Genomic DNA, 17,887 nt, shown 5'->3' with positions numbered 1-17,887 from the left:
TTTGTGAACAATTATTTGTCTTGAGCCAAATAAAGGTGCATTTTGAGATTTCTATGAATTTGTACTATATAATGAAAAGAATGGTGTGTATTTCAAAGTATTTGTGTAGTTCAACACATTTTAGCATTTCAATTTTCTTTAGGTGGTGTCTTGACTAGTACAGAAAATTCTTGCATGCAGTGACAATAATTTGCATTTTTAGTGCATCTCCACAAGGGACCTGTTTGTTGCTTACTCTGAGACTTCTTTGCAATGGTGATGCAGTGCACTGAAATCTTAAAATGAAAGTCAATCAAACTAACCTTAAATCACCTTGATATTGAGGAAAGGAGTCAGGTTCACATATTTCTTCAACCTGTAGTGAGTCTGCACCATCCCAATGGGAGAGTCTCTTATAGTTCCTGGATGGAGGGCATTAACGGTTCATTTCATCCTGCTCCCAGGTAATAAGGGTGATACTCTTCTGTTCTTCAGTCCAGCCTGCACCGACGTCTTAGCTACAGGGTATGCTTTTTCTGTCTTCACTAATGTCTGTATTTGACAGACCTTTCCAATTTTTTTGATGTGATTTCAGCTTCCAAACAATTTGCTGAAGAAGTCTTGAAAGCACACAATGACTACAGGAAGAAACACGGAGTCCCCCCATTAAAACTCTGCAAGAAGTTAAACAGAGGAGCCCAACAGTGAGTTCAGTCCTTTCTTTTCTCTAATGAGACCTGTCACCCTTCTATCTGTTAGGTTTGACTGTGCATACTGCAAAAATATTTGCCTTTTGACGTGCTGTTATTCAATGAAGACTTACTGGGTGGAAAGTGAGGGACTCCACTCTTTCTGTCTCCTTACCCAACCCTTTTTATCCCTTCTTTCTCTATGAGATAGCACCAGCTGGTCACATGGACGCTTCTGTGGCCACAACTGTATAATAATCTTTCTTGCACCCTTTCCCAGACGTGGGCTGCATCTTTCTAAACTGGTATGTCCCCTCTGCAGAGGGTAGTTGCCTAAAACATGCTGCACCACCACTTCTGTTATATAATGGATTGTCATCTGCAGGGGAATATCCACTGCTGCTGAAATGGTGAGAAAAGAACTTTTTCATGGTAGGAAGTGATGACTGGTCTAAGATCAGTGGAATCAGAAGGAGGTCATTTCAGATCAAATTGTCTGTCTCCCTGCCCCAAAAGCAAAATCAGTATACATTGCTCTCTAGGCTGTCAGGAGGGACACATTTGCCTCTTCTCCAACACTGAAGACTGCACAATTTCTTGTCAGTCTAATATACAGTAGATCCATCTTCCTGCTCTCTGACTTGAGTCTTCCTTACAGAAATTTGAGTCCAATACTGCTTGTTCTCTTTGCTGTAGACACAGCAACCAGATTATTTCCTTTCCCTTTACAGCAACCTTTTTCAAAGTAGGTTTGAAAATCTTCATTTTTTTCAGGCTGATCCTCACAGTACAGAGGAAATACCTGAAGGAGGAAATGCTGATTAAACTATTCAGAAAATAAATGTCCTTAATAGCTAAATAGTGGCCAGTTTGATCCATGCAGACATGAGACCTCACCTCCCGTTAGGCTTTCTACCATAATTGTGCACACTTCTCCGTGCCAGCTGGCTGGGAGCCAGAGAGGCTTTAGACTTTCCAGAACCGAATTTACTGTCCCAGCACAGTGCTGTGCTGTCACACAGATGCACCAGCTCCTGCACTCCTAGACCAGAGATCTCTGCCAGGTGTTGTGCTGTACAATGCACCATGTACGTGGTGTGTGGACATGTCCTCTGGCAGCAAGCAAAATCTGATTCTGTCTTTATTTTTTCACTTTTTTTTTTTCTTGAGACACCATGATAACTGGATACAGTATTTCTAATAGATGGAATGCCAGTGACTCATCCACATAACTTTGTAATCTGCTGGGGTTTTCCTTCTGTTCTTCAAAGGTTTGTTTTGTTTCTGTCCTACCTGATGCCTCACAATGAGGAAAAAGTTCCTTGACTTGTCAGTAACACTTGTGTCTCCAAAGTGCTACAGTTGGTTTGAACAAGTCAACTTGTATGAATAGCTCAGATCATTCTGTCAAATATGCATTGCTCCACATTTATCTCTAAGTGTGCTATGGCCCTTGCTGAGTATTTTTAGGTCCTTCTGGAATTCCTCACAGTCCTCTCTGGTCTCAGCTGACCTTCCCTGCTCTGATGAATAATAATAGGAAACCTTAGGTTGCAGTCTGTAACTTAACCTGTAAGAATTAAAAGACACATGTTCAGAGACTGGTGAAACTGGTTGATAGCAAGAACCAGAAATGGTTTTATCTCAATGGAAGACATGAAATCTCTTATTTGTCAAGACAGATTTTGCATAATCTGAAATGCAAAGAACGTCACCTTTTCTTTAGGTATATCTGATATCTTTGTTGGTGTATATCTGGTGTATCTCTGGGTACTTTTCCATGCTTCTCTATCTGTGTTGAAAATGGTCTGTTTCCTCCTACTTTCAGTTCCAGTAATTGCGACAGGTTAGATGTACTGACTATTGGATCCCTGCTTTAGAATGAGATGAGTCACCCTCAGCAGGTGTCTGTTTATCTCTGACTGTAGTGAAGCATAGGGTGATGATCTCAGATGCAAATCTCATGCTTTCAACTGCCTGAGCTAGAGCGAATTCATCATGCTTTGTCTCAAATCCTTGGCAACTTTGTCCATGTGCAATGTGTACTTTGTTCCAGTCTTGTCTCTTGCTTGGGATGTGAGAATCTGTGAAGAGAAGAATTACAGGACTGTAGTGATATGGGGCATCAAGGAGTAGCTATAGATCCTCTAGTTCAGGATATAGCAGACTGACAACTGACAAGTTTTTGGGATTTCTAAATTGATGGAGGTAATTAAATGTTCTGGTTTTGGTTGGTTTGTTTGTTTGAAAGGAGTAGGACAGAAAGAAATGAAAACTTAATGACTGAATTACTAGCTTGGGCCAAAATGTTCAGCTGGACAAATTTCCTGTCTGTCAGATGCCAGTAATTCATGATTAGGGAAGGTGTAGCAGAACAGGACAAACACAGTTATCCCTCCCCCATTATCTTCTCACAGAAAGTACAGATTTCTCCTGGAAGCAATGTTTTTCCTAAGCAGGAAGTTGTATCCTCATCATTTTTTTGTTGCTGCTGTTTAACTCCTGAAGATTACACACACACACTGTAAATTTGTCTAACTCTTTTTCAAACATACATGTGTTTCGGTGTCTGCATCATCCTGTGGTGATAACTTCTGCTGCACAGTGTGGAAAAAGTGCTTTGTCGTTCTTGACTTTTAAATCTATGACCTGATGATTTTGTGTGTTGCCTCCCATTTCTTGTGCCGTGAGAAATAACAGAGTTTTTCTAATGTCACTGTATCTGTACTGAAGCCTCTCCAATACTGAAAAAGGAGAATAATTGTTTTACACATTATGTTCTTAGCCCTATTGTTGTAAGACAATAAAATACATCCCATGCTCTCACACATCAACTTCTATAGAAACAGTGCTGCTTATCCCTATGTTGGTATACACAGTGGCTGCCTCAGATTCTCCATGTGGTCCCCTTCTCCTCTGTACTGTCGCCTGGCACATTGTTCTTGTTTTGCATTTGGATTTTTTTTTTTGTTTGTGAATGTAGCGTTTTTTACACTTGCTTTGACTGAATCCCCACTTTGGTCTTTTTTCCATCTCATTGAGAATATTTGAGTTACTTCCATGAGGGGCCTAGAAATGTCAGGAGGTGACGCCTGTAGCAATTCTGGCAGGTACTGCTCTTTCCCCCAGCAGCTGCAGGATGCCCGGTGGATTTCCGGGTGCTGGGCAGAACATGGTGGGGGGAGATCTGCCCTTTGATTTCTTCTAGGCCATTCTCAACAGTGACACAGATGCTCATGAAAGGCAGGGGAAATGGCCTCTAGGCCTTCCCTTTGCCTTTGCTAGATCTATGTAAGCTTAAGGCATCCCTGGCTTCAAGGCTCTGCAGCTGAGTAACTTGGTTTGAACTGTCATCTTGCAGAAAAATTCATTGCTTGCATTTCCTCCTCTTCCTACTGCTCCTCCTCTCTGCACGCTGTGGCTGTGGTCTGTGACTCAGTGTGTGGATTCCTTTGCTAGGTATGCAGAAGAACTGGCTACTACCAGAGTCCTCAAACACAGCTCCGAGTCTGCTAATGGGAAATGTGGAGAAAACCTAGCGTGGGCATCCTATGACCAACCAGGTAAGCTTTCTTCTCCTGTTGTCCCACAGTCACTGCATGAATGGCTTGTCTCACGTACTTTGGGCTCAGAGCATCTGGTTGCCAGTGTACTGTGAGCATTTACTCTGCTTTGAAAATGTGTCCACCACAGCCCAGCCCAGGCTCCATGGGGACTGGATGGTGGTTTGCAGTCATCTACGTGTACTGAGAGCAAGGAGCACACGTAGGCATGGAGGGGGTAAGGGACTGTGATAGTGTGCTATGTCCCTGGGGAGGTAGGACTTGGCAGCTAGGCTGCTCCATACATCCTAGCTGTGGAGCTGTCTTGAGTGCTACTTGTATGTCCATAAGAGGAGAGAAGGAGGCCATCAATGCCCTGTACTTCACCTTTATCCTTAGTTGGTCCCAGCCAAAGAGAGGGCTGACCACAGGCCACCTGTGGTGAGCAAAGTGGAAAAATGGCCATTGCATGCTTCACAGCAGTTCCTGTTTGTGGGGACAAAAACAGGAGGCTGGACACCAAAGTGACAGAGGCTAATGTGTTAGACATCTAGTCTCTTTTGCTCTGTCAGCAAAGAGGCTTTAAGTCCTTTTCCATGCCTTCACTTTTGAAGACAAAAATACTCCATATATTTTCTGATCATAAATGTAACATGTTACTGGCAGCCTTTGGTTTGGATGCCCAAGAAGCTGAATTTTGGCCAGGCTGACAGCCTGCGGTGAGCTTGTCATGGTTTAGCCCCAGCCAGCCACTCAGCGCCATGCAGCCACTCGCCCGCTTCACCCCGGTGGGGTGTGGGAGAGAATCAGAAGAGCAAAAGTGAGAAAACTCATGGGTTGAGATAAAGACAGTTTAACAGGTAAAGCACAAGCCGTGCACACAAGCAAAGCAAAACAAGGAATTTATTCACGGCTTCCCATGGGCAGGCAGGTGGTTCAGCCATCTCCAGGAAAGCAGGGCTCCATCACGCCTAATGGTTACTTGGGAAGACAAATGCTATTGCTCTGAACATCCCCCCCTTCCTTCTTCTTCCCTCAGCTCTATATACTGAGCATGACGTCACATGGTATGGGATATCCCTTTGGTCAGCTGTGGCCAGCTGTCCCAGCTGTGTCCCTTCCCAGATTCTTGTGCCCCCCCAAGCCTGATCACCGGTGGGGTGGTGTGAGAAGCAGAAAAGGCCTTGACTCTGTGAAAGCACTGCTCAGCAGTAACTAAAACATCCTTGCGCTACTAACACTGTTTCCAGCACAAATCCAAAACACAGCCCCATACTAGCTACTGTGAAGAAAGTAATTAACTATATCCCAGCCAAAACCAGCACAGAGCTGTCAGTCAGAGTGATGTTCAGCAGGCTCTTCCTTTCTACCTCCTCCAGTGGGCAGGGCTCATGCCTCAGCCTGCTGAGACAGCAGGTGGGATGTATTAAAAGTGACCACTTGCTTTCTTTATTCCCATCTTCCCCTCAAATTTCCAGCAGTCTCGGGGAGACAGAAGCACATGTCTGCAGGCTGGAGGCCCTGTTGGAAGGACCTGGAAATTTTAGTAGGTAAATTTTAGACCCAGGGACGCTGCTTGGTTGCTCTGCAAATGCCAACGCTAGTCTCTAATGGGTACTTTTTCATGTTGAAAAGAAACCCGGGGTGGAAAAATACAATTTGATCTACTCATATTTGGCATTCTGTCCATTGCAAGGGTCTGAGGCAAGGGTTCAGAGCAGCATGGGAAAACACAGATGTATGGCAAAGTTTGCATAGTGGCTATGACTCACTGGCTGAGCTTATTTCTTCCTTCTTGTTTGTGTTCATGATCCGTGCTCCTTCCCCCAAGGTTAAAGTCACAGAATTCCCATTTAGAGAGCTGGAAACAAAATACTAATGCCTATCTTTTTCTGGATCCCATTTGTTGTCTTCAGTGCACTGTTTCCATACATAACTTGCCAGATTTGAGCAATTTTGTTGCTATTTTTTTATCCACAGGATTGAATGTCTTGCTGAGAAAATTAAGCTACATCCTCTTTTGTTCTGTAAAATACTTCTACAGGATCATTCAAAGTACCAGAATGAGAAAACTAGTTCTTCAAAGAAAGTTATTCTTTCATCTGGGCTTAGTCTTCATCTCTGTGGAGCTGGTTCATTCTTCCTCTTTTTCTCATATAGTTCCCTTTGGATAGTTAATTTGTACCCTGCTCAATGAGGCTGAAATTTGTATTAAGGCATCCATTCAAGGGCTTAACAAAGGCAGGCAGTGTCTTCTGGTTTCTTAACCAGATAAAGCAAAACTCAATAAACCTCAAGTATACTCTGTATTCTCTCTAAAAAAGTAACGCTGTTGTTTATTTTGGCTCTTACTGAGTTCTGTAATAATGCCAGAAGATGTATTTCTTGTTTCAGAGGAGATTTAAGCTTTCAACTGTAGGAGCCTTCTAGTTTGACCCCTCTCCTGGTGCAAGAATACCTTGACTTGTATTCAGGATTTTAGAGTTACATAGCTTAAAGCTGTCACTGGAAATATGTTTATCCCTGTAATCCAAGAAATAGTTGTCAGCTGTTTCCTCCCTCCAGTCCTGCAGGAATTGCTCTGTGGCAGACTTCTCTTTGTCTGCGTTCGAATAAGTAAGCTGTCATCTGCCACTAATGTGAGAGACTGCAGCCTGCCTTGGCAGCTGTAGTATGTCAGGCTTCTCAGGATGCCTCATCTCATTTCTCATGTGTTGGGAGGCTGAAGGCAAGCACTGGATGACTAAATTCTGGTTGGGACGGCCAGTGTGGTCATGAAGAACGTGCCATGTTGCCTGTGAAAACCCTGCAGCTTATGAACTCTAGGGAGTCTGTAAGAGAAATCACTGTATGTTATCACCCAAATCTGTTATGGGAGGAACCTAGGTCTGCCTGCAAATCTTGACTAGCGGGCAGAGCAGCACAGACACCGTCTGCCCCAGGCCTGGAGGAGCACGCTCTGACTGATGCATCTCTTGCTGTCTAACAGCAGGCTTTTACTGTTTGTTTAACAGTACTGTATTACAAAGCAAAAATAAAATAAGGACCTGCATGAGGAGCACTGGAAGTAGAGGATTACTTCCTTAAAACCATTAGTATGACTTCAGTCTAGGTAGATATTTTATTTCTGAGGCAAATTTAAGTCTACCTCTACCTTCTTTCCCCTCAGACTGGTGGAAGGAAGGTTGTGATAGCAAAAGCTGGAAACTTTGAGGAAAATTCTGAGGTTTGGGGTACCTAGTTTTTAAGTAGATCACCATGGTGCATCCTTGCACAGAAATATGTCCTGTGTGATGTTATTGGAATGCTTTTAGCAACTTACTCAGTGGGGTTACTTGAAGATTTAAGGATTCTTTAGTATAAGGAGTATATAGTAAGGCTGGGCCCAGAGAAATTAAATGTAAGGGGTGCCGAATATAGTAGTAGGGCTGCCACAGCTTTGTGCCCCCAGTAGTGAGGCTGAGAGTGTATTCCCAAGCTTGGGCGCGTGCACACACACGTATACATATATACAGCTTGCACATGTGTATATATGCAGGTTGCCACACAGATCAGCCCAGACAGATGCAGTTAGCATTCACATAAACAGCACCAGTCACCTCATACTGTTCCCCTCTCTGGCTGATCACAATGAAGTCTGTTATTGCAATATGTATAAATAATACAACATATACATATAAAATATATTTTCCCAGTAATTTATTCATATATATGTATGCATATTTTTGTAACACAAAATAATATATCTAATGTAGACATTTCAGTAATGGAAGTAAAATTCCAGTGTGGGTCCCTGGAGCAGCTGGGCTCAGACACTCAGTCTGCTGGGTAGCTGCCTCTGCATCCCAGTCTCCCCAGCTGCTGGCACCTGGGTGTACAAACCCCTGAGGGTGCACTTCCACTCCAGTTGCTGGTACAGCGCATCTCGCAGATGCACACATGCAGCTCCCTGGCCATCGGCCAGGACCCCCCTTGTCCCTCTGGTGGCCGTACCCTTCTGGAGTGACTCCTCCCAGACCGCACTGCCTGCTCACCAGCTAGTCCAGCCTGCGCTTTGCTAGTGCTCACACACTCACACCTGCACTAGTGTTCCAGTTGCTGGTACCACAGGTGCCCAGGTCCCTGCAACCCGTGGTCTGGTATCAGTCACTTGGCACTCAGATCCCCCCACACATCCACACAGAACAGAGCTCCTCACGCAGGAGAATAGTTAGAAATGAAATTTAATGAGACAACAGGACAACTGCTGAGAGGCAGGGCATGGCCAGGCAAGAGTACTGACACCTGTTTACGTGCAGTGGTCCCCTTTTACTTCTCTACCCTTCAGAGACTTGTATCAGCAGAAGAACTTTACACCAGAACTGTTAGTCCTATGTATGGACTAACCTCATATGGTCAATCCTCTGACCATATGAGGCAGCTTGAGGCACAGTCAGTGTGGCTGTGTTACTAGCTCATAGCTTGGGTAAATAAAATAAAGTCACTATGCTGATCCTGGACCTAGTCTTGGGCAGAACTATACTTGGGTACGAATTCAAGGATTGTTTTACCAAGTTTTTGTGTGATGTAAATTATGTCCAGAAAGTCGTGGTACTGATGGAACTCATTAAAGGAAAATCTAGCCTGTTCCAAAATGAATGTCTAGTAAGTCTAACCAAGCAGGTCATCAGTTAGCTGTCGCTAGAAGGGTGGAGTCAAACTATGTTTCCATAGAGAAAATGTTGAAACTGTGAATGTGGTTTACAGCAATGCAAACAGGAAGGATGTTTAAAAAAAAAAAAAGGCAATCTACTAATTGTTGCTGCAAAGGGAGCAAGAGAAGAGAAGCTGCAGCGCTGACTGTAGGACAGATCTGCATGCTTTTTGATTGAAGTAAACTTCAATCATTTCTGCTATAATCAGAAATGGGGGGTGGGAGTGAGATTTCTTTTCTTCCTATTGAAATGCATTTGAACAATAAGCAACCCCTGTTTTGGAGGGGGCTTTTAGGGGAGTGGGAACTGTTTTCAATCAAACATTCAAATGCAAGGGAAAGAGACACTAAATATAACTGCAACACCTATTCCATAGTAATTTGAAATGGAAATACTGTGGTCAGTTCTCTGAACCAGCAACTCTGAGCATGCAAGTTGCTGCTGAAGCAGCTGGGCTCAGTGCTGTGCTGGCCCCTCTGCTGTTCTCTCTTGGGTCATTTTCTGGAGGTCCTGGAGGCCCAGGGGTCACTGGGCTCAGAACAGACTTTTCCCTTAGTCCTCTGTGTATCAGCTGTCACTTTCAGTGCTGGTTTGGCTTGTGTCCCACCACTGCATTGCTTACTGCTCCCCAAGGGGCAAAGAATCAGAAGGAAAATATTTCAGGGGAAAGAGAGTGTGTTTAAACGCTAGGTACCTACGTGTCTTCTCGCATGGTGAAAACTTCCTCATAGGAACCCCCTCATCTCCTGCAGCGTATGACAGATACAATTCATTCCCTTCACTTCCAGGACACTTTTTTGACATGATTTGAAGACAGAGTCTGTCAAAAGTTGCCTTGTCCTTTGGTCACCTTCTATTTTGCCAGGAACAAGTCGGTCTTCAATTTCTCGCAGCCTATGATGCAATGACTCTTTTAATTCAAGGAGGATGACAGCAATGCCATGTAATAATAACCCGATCCTGCACTTGAATAAATGGAGCATAGCTACCAGCTTCTAGGCTTTCACCACCTGGCTGCAACAAGTTGCAAGCTTTCATCCCTGAAGGCTTGGAATTAACACACCATAGATTGTGCTACCCAGCCATGCCTGTTGTCTTTCATGTACAGGATTGAGGTATGCTTACCTGATGCCATTGCCATCTCCCTTGAGTTAAAGTGTTATGAAATTTTTATATGATGGTATTCTTTAAATTTAAAAAAAAATGAAGAGATGCTATGTTTGTCAAAACTTCCACGTCTTGCAACATTCCCGTTATGGAGATTTAAAGTTCTTGTCACGTGGAGCCTAGGTATACTTCTTAAAGCTATAGTAAGCAGAGCACGGATAACTTTCTCTCGAACTGCTCTTTATGCTATGTCACACTGATATATTAATGGAGGGAATGAAGTGCTGGCAGCAGAGGGAATGCAGTCCTACATCTGTAAAAATACTACTTACATAGTATAGACACTTAAGCACTTCTACACACAAAATACATGTGCTTCATAAGATCTACATGTCTGCAGTCTCATTCTGTACTTCTGTTCCACCCAGTTTGCCACAAACACATCTAAATCCTTCATAGCTTTGAAGTCGAGGGTGGGACAGGATGATGTTTGGGTTTTTCTTTTTTTACTATGTGCTTTTTCTTTTCCCCTTGAATGTCATAAACATTGCTCTTTGCACATTTTTCAGTCTTCATTTTAGCTTTAGGGTGAATAACAAACGAACAGATATTTTATTTGCGTTACAGACTTCAGCCATAAAACAGGCCTACTGGGTTTGTTGTTTGGCACAGGGAGAGCAGGGAAAGAAGGAACCTATTGTTATTCCTGAAACATTTACTTTGAGAAGCAAGAGATATTTTGCTACCTTTTTATGTCGAAAATGTAAATGATTCTCCTAAGAGAGCACCATTCCTAACACCCAGTGTGGCATAGATAAGTTCATAGTACTTTCAGTTCACAAACCTTGCAAAAGGTGGCATTTCATTCAATATTTTCTTTTCGGTGACAGCTCTGACGGCTAGCTTGCCAGGCTAACAATGCCATCCTTTTAGCAGACTGCACTCATAAAGCAACTCAAGTTTCAAGGAGTTAACAGCTCAAGGTCTGACTTCTAGAACAGTGCAAGTTTAAGCCTTTTTGCTGCAAAATAGCAAAACATGAGTCATTGCTGTTCTGCAGCCAACAGTCCACCAGGGACCAGCGTTCTTCATGACGGTAGGCTTAACAGCGCTGGCAGCTTGCTGTGAAATCAACTGGCCTTGCGTTATACTTCCTGGAATGCTAAACAGAAATTTCATTATTGATGTAGCTCAAGGAAAATCCTGCCCCCTTTCCCCCACCCAGTGTTTGACACAAGAATTTCCTAACAACCAGTAATGGAAAAGAAGTCACATTTGACTTTTGAGTATATAGCATCTGCAAGTTCTGGTCTGAGCTCCTGCCCTCTGTGGTGCCTGTTCCACCAGATCCATTGCAGGTTATCAGAATCTCCTCCTTCTATCCGGTTCCTTAACCAGCCAACAGAAAACAAGGAAGGATTATTTCTTTGGCAAACATCAAGCCTAGAGACCCACAGGCATGTAGTGCTACATCACTGGCCATAGTCATAGCCCCTACACAGCTTAAGTCAGTGAAGGCCTTTGGTGAATGTGCTGGACACAAGGACTTCTGCAGAGCAGCTCCTTGGCATGTATATTTGAGGTGTCTGACTGTAGTACTCTGAGTTAGATCGCCTCAAAGTGGACATCCACAATGGCTCAAGCGCTAAGTAAGAACCCCTAAAAATAAACGCACTCAGAAATTTGAAGTATTAAATGCTGATGAGAACATGGAAAACTGGAGGATGTCAGAAGTGTCATTTTTCTTTGGTTTGCTTGGAGCTGTAAGGGGATATGTTCATACACCTGCATCCACAGGTGGGAGGCCTCCCTGTAGAAAAGGTCCCTGTGCCCTTTGCTCAGAAAATCTGGCAAGGCTCGCTTAAGTCTTTTCAAACAGATTTCAAGAGGGAGGAGCTGCTGAAAGCTCTATGTAAAAGCCTAATGACAGGAGCACTCATTCAAGGCGAGGGAGATGTCTTCTCACTACCTTCCAGGCTAAAGGTTACAGAAGGTTGTGGGCAGAAAAAAATGTAAACTCAATGTATTAAATTGCCAGATGATTTCTTTGAGGACTAAAGGGATTTCTGCCCCAGCTCAATCCAAATAGTGTGCCACACAGACCTCTCTTGTCCAAAGTTTCTTCTACTTCAAAATTATAAAGTATTAACCGCAGGTGAAAATTGGTGGGTGGTCCTTTTTCCTGATCTGTTGGTGATAGTATAGCACTCTTCATCACCTCTGTCCTACCACACACGCACCTTGCTGCAGAGATCTTCCCTGAACGGAATGAACTCTACCTGGTTCTACAGCTGGTTTGTGGGTTGCCTGCCCAGGCTTTGAGCCAGGCCACACAGTCCCTGGCACTCTGGTGGAGGAACTGATGGGCTGTGTTTGCACTGAGCAGAGCTCAAGTCATTGATGGCATTGATGGCATGAGATGCTTAACAAAAAGCATCGAACTAATTAGTAACTGAGAAGGAACAGCTATTGCAAAACAGTAAATATGTGGTAAGTTACATGTACTTTGGTCACAACAACCCAATGCAACGCTCCAGGCTTGGGGAGGAGTGGCTGGAGAGCTGCCCGGTAGAGAAGGACCTGGGGGTGTTGGTTGACAGCCGGCTGAACGTGAGCCGGCAGTGTGCCCAGCTGGGCAAGAAGGCCAAAAGCATCCCAGCTTGTATCAGGAATAGTGTGGCCAGCAGGAGCAGGGAGGTGATCGTGCCCCTGTACTCGGCACTGGTGAGGCCACACCTCAAATGTCGTGTTCAGTTTTGGGCCCCTCACTACAAGCAGGACATTGAGTTCCTGGAGCGTGACCAGAGAAGGGCAACAAAGCTGGTGAAGGGTCTGGAGAGCAGGTCTCGTGAGGAGCGGTTGAGGGAATTGGGGTTGTTTAGCCTGGAGAAGAGGAGGCTGAGGGGAGACCTTATTGCTCCCTGTAACTACCTGAAAGGAGGTTGTAGTGAGATGGGTGTTGGTCTCTTCTCCCAAGTGAGAAGCGACAGGACGAGAGGAAATGGCCTCAAGCTGTGCCAGGGGAGGTTTAGATTGGATATTAGGAAATATGTCTTTACTGAAAGGGTGGTCAGGCATTGGAACAGGCTGCCCAGGGAGGTGGTGGAGTCACCATCCCTGGAGGTGTTCAAAAAATGTGTAGACATGGCACTTCAGGGCATGGTTCAGGAGGCATGGGGGTGTTGGGTTGACGGTTGGGCTTGATGATCCTAGAGGTCTTTTCCAACCTTAATGATTCTATAATTCTACACTACCAAGTTACCTACATTTCAAAAACCCTTTTCAGTAGAAAGGCTGTTTCTCCATGTTTCTAGAAGTTCTTGCCAGTTAGTAACGGAAGACCTTGCTGGCCAGGCTATAAGTGAGCTACGCTTCCTGTTTTTATGTCATGATTCCAGAGCAGACTGCTTTTGTCTTTCAGGAAAGGATGTGGCTGACAGATGGTACAGTGAAATAAAAAATTACAGCTTTCAAAACCCAGGGTTTTCTTCTGGGACAGGTAAGTTCAGACTCGGCACTGTTTCTTCAACAACACAGCTTTTATTTTAAGAAATTGGCTAGCCAACTGTTTTGGTATTTTTCAGAAAAATACCTTTATTTCTCAGGAAAAAAATAGAGGGAAAACATAGTAGAATTTCCTCAAAGTTTTGTTATCAACTCACAAAAGCATAAGAGGAAACTGAGAAATGAGGAAGTAAGCAAAATATGTGGGGTTTTTTTGATATTGTGTTTTTCCTCTGACTCCAAAGTTTTGAGAAGGCAACTTATTTTTAAGGGAAATTAATATGTTAGAAAATACTAAATTGAAATCATATAGGTGTCTTACTAAATATACTGTGCTGTTGTTTACATTGACGTGTGTCTTCTACCGAGTTATGTCACTCCAATCACAGAGATAACTTCAGATTTAATTTGGAGATCAGCCAGAGGCTATTGACTGCATATTGACAATCTGGTGTTGAATGAACAAAAGAACATTGTTCCTTGAATAATGCACAAGCAAGAGATGTACCCAAACTTGTTTCAGATTAAGAAAATAATGTTTTTCTCCCATGCAGTCTGTCTATGCATAGAGGGTACAACTGACGGAGAAGCGTAATGCAAGGGCATCTATTCCAACTAGACAGAAGAAGCCACAAAAACAGTGTTATTTTGAATAGTTGCACATGCAGACACATGGAGTATGAGATGGTGAAACCAAATGAATAATCATAACTCTCAGAATTGCTATTCACACTGCAAGGAGTGAAGACCACAATTTCTTTGTCAAATTTTATATTAGATACTCGTCAAACTACTCCTTTCGTGATTGTCTTACTGAGTGTTCTTATTTGGTTATAGGACATGGAAATGGGAATAGTAGCATGGAACCAGATCAGATCAGGCTTTTTCAAGACAAAATGCTAGATGTAGTTTTCTTTCCATGTCCTTAGCTAGCTCTTCTGCTAGATAAAGAAACAGTATTTTACTGTTCTTTCTCCCTGCCTCAACCCTGCCACATGTTAGAGGGAATGCTATAGGTTCAGTACCCAAAACGAACGCAAATATTTATCTCTCTTTCTTCAGGTCACTTCACAGCAATGGTTTGGAAGAACACAAAAAAGATGGGAGTCGGAAAAGCATCTGCTAGTGATGGCTCAACATTTGTGGTAGCTAGATATGATCCAGCTGGAAATGTAGTAAATCCAGGCTATTATGAAGAAAATGTCCTTCCTCCAAGAAAATAACTTTTTTTTTTTTAAGGTAGTCTGATTGCTTAATGACAAGTGAACCTGGGTTTGGACTTAACAGTGTTTGATACGAAGTATGATTCAGTGAAATTTCCTGTTTGATACTACAGTTCACTTCTCATTACAGAGGAAGCAATTACATGTTGCTTGAACCAATCTGCACTAGGTCCCTGTTGTTTCTGAGGGGGCCTCAGTTTATTTGAGGATGAAGTATATGCAGCATTTCTGAAGGATAAGATTTAAAAGGATTTTTCTTAATAGTTTGCATGAACTCCGTGTCAGCATGTGAGTAAGCACATGTTGGATGTCTCTTTTTGAATGAGCAGATTTATAGCTTTCTGTAAACTGAAGATACCAGCTTGTAATTATATCACATACTCCCAGTGTTCCAGTATTTTTTAATAACTGTAACTTCTTTGCTCTATCTATACCTCCTGCTACTGTGGGACCTGCTCTCTGCAGAGGGAACATATGCAAAACTTCTTGTATGAACCATACATGTGTAAAATGCAGTGGCATTCAGACTTCAATGTTTTTATTAAGAGGATCTCACAGAACACTAAAATATTGCTGGCAAAATTGTGTCCATCAAGCAAGCTATAACTAATACGTGACCTGAAAGTTAGTAAAAATTTTTAAATCCTAGTGTTACATTTTAGGTGCTAATATTTAAAGTCTATTGGAGATGAGTGTATTTCAAGTTGAATCCCCATTTTACAGTTTACAGTTTGTACATTGTCGTATAATAAAATTGTTTACTTCTGTTACAGGAAAGCAAGATACTGCCTTTTCCCTTAGATACTTATGCACAAAGAAAGTTGGATATTATTTCTCAATAACTTATTTTTCTTTCCTAGGGAAAATCTTCTGCAGGCATCGTGCTATACAGACAAAAACATTTCTTGTCTCCTTTCTTGTCTCCTTTCATAATGTTATAGTAGGAGGTATTCACATGGTTATAATTAAGAGATGTTTACTCTTTGTTCATGTCATTCAATAATAGTAAAAATATTCAATGTAATGGATTGATGCCTTAGAAAAATTCAGATTGAATTTCCTTGAAAGCAAGCAAAACTTCTGAGCACGCTTTTTTCTCTTACGGAATGTGGATTGGTCCATTTTGGCCAGGTTCATATACTGTGCTTCAGTTTGGGGTTTTCTTTTCTTTGTAAATGTTTCTTTTGACTTCTGCTGAGATTCTGTATGCCAGAAATTTGTTCATGAAGAGTGCCATTATAGAAATACTTATTTTTGTTTACACAGTTGTAATAAACTGCACTGTTACAGCTTGATTATATGCCACTGTGATGCTGTATGTTACAATCTTTTTGCTGTAGCCAAGAACTTAACACGTATAACGAACATCTGAAAAGTAAATATTTTTGACTATGAACTACTTAAGCGTTTGCTGTCACCTGAGTCTTTGTTGAATAACCTTCAAATTTTATTTCCTGGACATTAACTTATGACATTATTACTTTTGCAACATGGAGCAAAAAAAGCAGCAAGTATTCTAGTCCAGGAAAGAAAGAAGCGACCTTCCAAGAAACGATAAATCATCACCTTTATACAAAGATTGAGCTAACACTTGAATCCGAAGCTGCAGAGGCGTACCTCTTCCTCTGTTGAACTCCTGCTTTGATTCTCATTCCATTTCTGCTGCTCCCTCTCTCGCTTGACAGGTTCTCAGTAAAGAATACCCACTCCACTCCCACTCAGACATGCATGTTTTAGTAAGTGCAGTCTTGGGGCCTTCCCCTCAGCTGACAAATGTTGCACCTCCAAATAGGCTGTTGTTTTATGTGCAGCACATTATCATCCCTGAGAATGAAAACAGGACTTTCTGAAAAAAAAAATAGGCATGCTGCAACTGACATCAAGGTAAAAGCTGATGTTAAATAAATTCATGGTATTAAAATACTCTGTTTTTTCCTAATGGCATTGCTGCTGTTGGTCCTATAATTCCTTGCATGGTTGGTGTAAAACTGTATATATTCTAGTGAGGGAATGAAGTCAATTTTTCTTTGCTGCTGCCTATTTTGACATTAGAGAGAGCTGGGAAGGTAGGTAAGGACAGGATAAACAAAAACAAAATGTCGTTATCTTTATTTACATTGATAGTGGCAAGTGAACTTCCAGAGCTTTTCTGATAGAGCATTTTGAGGGAGGGTGAGAGATAATCAGGCATGGAAGAAGCACAAAGCCACTCAAATAGACCCAATGCATGTTTCATGCACTCCACATAGCATCCATGTGAGTAAGTATGATTGTAATAATTAAAACCCCAATTTAGTTCTTCATGACCCAAGATCATGATGTTGATGCCTTCTGCAAATGACCTCTGGCTGCACAGTAAACCGTGGCGTACGTAGGAGTCCAAGTGCGAAAGGAAGGGTAACATTGCTAATGTGACTCACCCAGAAGCCATGTGATTTTTGGAAAGTGTACACTGCAACCTGACTTACCAGTCATCTGTATTAAAAGTCTCGGTGTAGGTGTATTGCTCCACTCCCCACCACATCTTGAAGAGTTGTGGAGACTGGGATGTGGCAAAGAAGGTTTATCTTGTGCCATGTTGCAGCTGAGCAAGGTGTTCCAAGAGCTTCCTCAGCCAGGGTTGTACACACAGAAGTCATGTTTGCCCTGGGAATAAAGAAAAGGCTGATCTGACAGCTCTGATACCAGAGAAAAATACCTATCTTTAGAGGCCTACAGATGGCTTTGAAGGTCTTTTTGCAGCAGCAGCAGGAGGAGGAGGAGGAATTCTAGCTGGTCTGAGGCTTTGTTTCCAATCTTCTGGGTCAAATAATAACAAAACACAGAGGAACTGGGACTGATCTTAAAAAAGTGCTAAAAAGGGAAGCCTGCGTTAACACATTTTAATTTGCCAACTTCCCTCCTTTATCTTCCCAAAAAGACAAAACACAGGCAATTCTTCCTCCAAAAAGTGGAAGATGACATTGAGAAGTGGTAGAAGTACTGTTCAACCACAGATCAAACAGAAAGCCACATCACATGAACAGTAACAATGATAAGCCCATGGGCAACAAAGATGTGAGCACTTCACCGAAGTCTTGCAAATTACACTTGGAAGTGATTTGAGTTTTGGGTGCTCAGCCACCCTACTTGTCTCCAGCTTTAATTTT

At 42.6% G+C, this 17,887-nt stretch overlaps 1 protein-coding gene across 1 annotated transcript in view; it reads left to right on the top strand.

Annotated features, from left to right (window-relative positions):
• The window catches only part of GLIPR2 (GLI pathogenesis related 2), a 29,573-nt gene extending 13,431 nt beyond the window's left edge, over nt 1–16,142 (top strand). The window contains 4 exon segments of the mRNA XM_075084533.1: nt 575–683; nt 4,128–4,231; nt 13,433–13,510; nt 14,578–16,142. Coding sequence (XP_074940634.1) covers nt 575–683; nt 4,128–4,231; nt 13,433–13,510; nt 14,578–14,738 — 452 coding nt within the window. The 3' untranslated portion in view covers nt 14,739–16,142.
• Nucleotides 16,143–17,887: the final 1,745 nt, after the last annotated feature.

The sequence above is a fragment of the Phalacrocorax aristotelis genome, chromosome 2 (assembly GCF_949628215.1).
Source record: "Phalacrocorax aristotelis chromosome 2, bGulAri2.1, whole genome shotgun sequence".
Classification (NCBI taxonomy): Eukaryota; Metazoa; Chordata; class Aves; order Suliformes; family Phalacrocoracidae; genus Phalacrocorax; species Phalacrocorax aristotelis.
The sequence above is the reverse complement of the archived record's forward strand: the minus strand, read 5'-3'. Positions and strand labels throughout refer to the sequence as shown.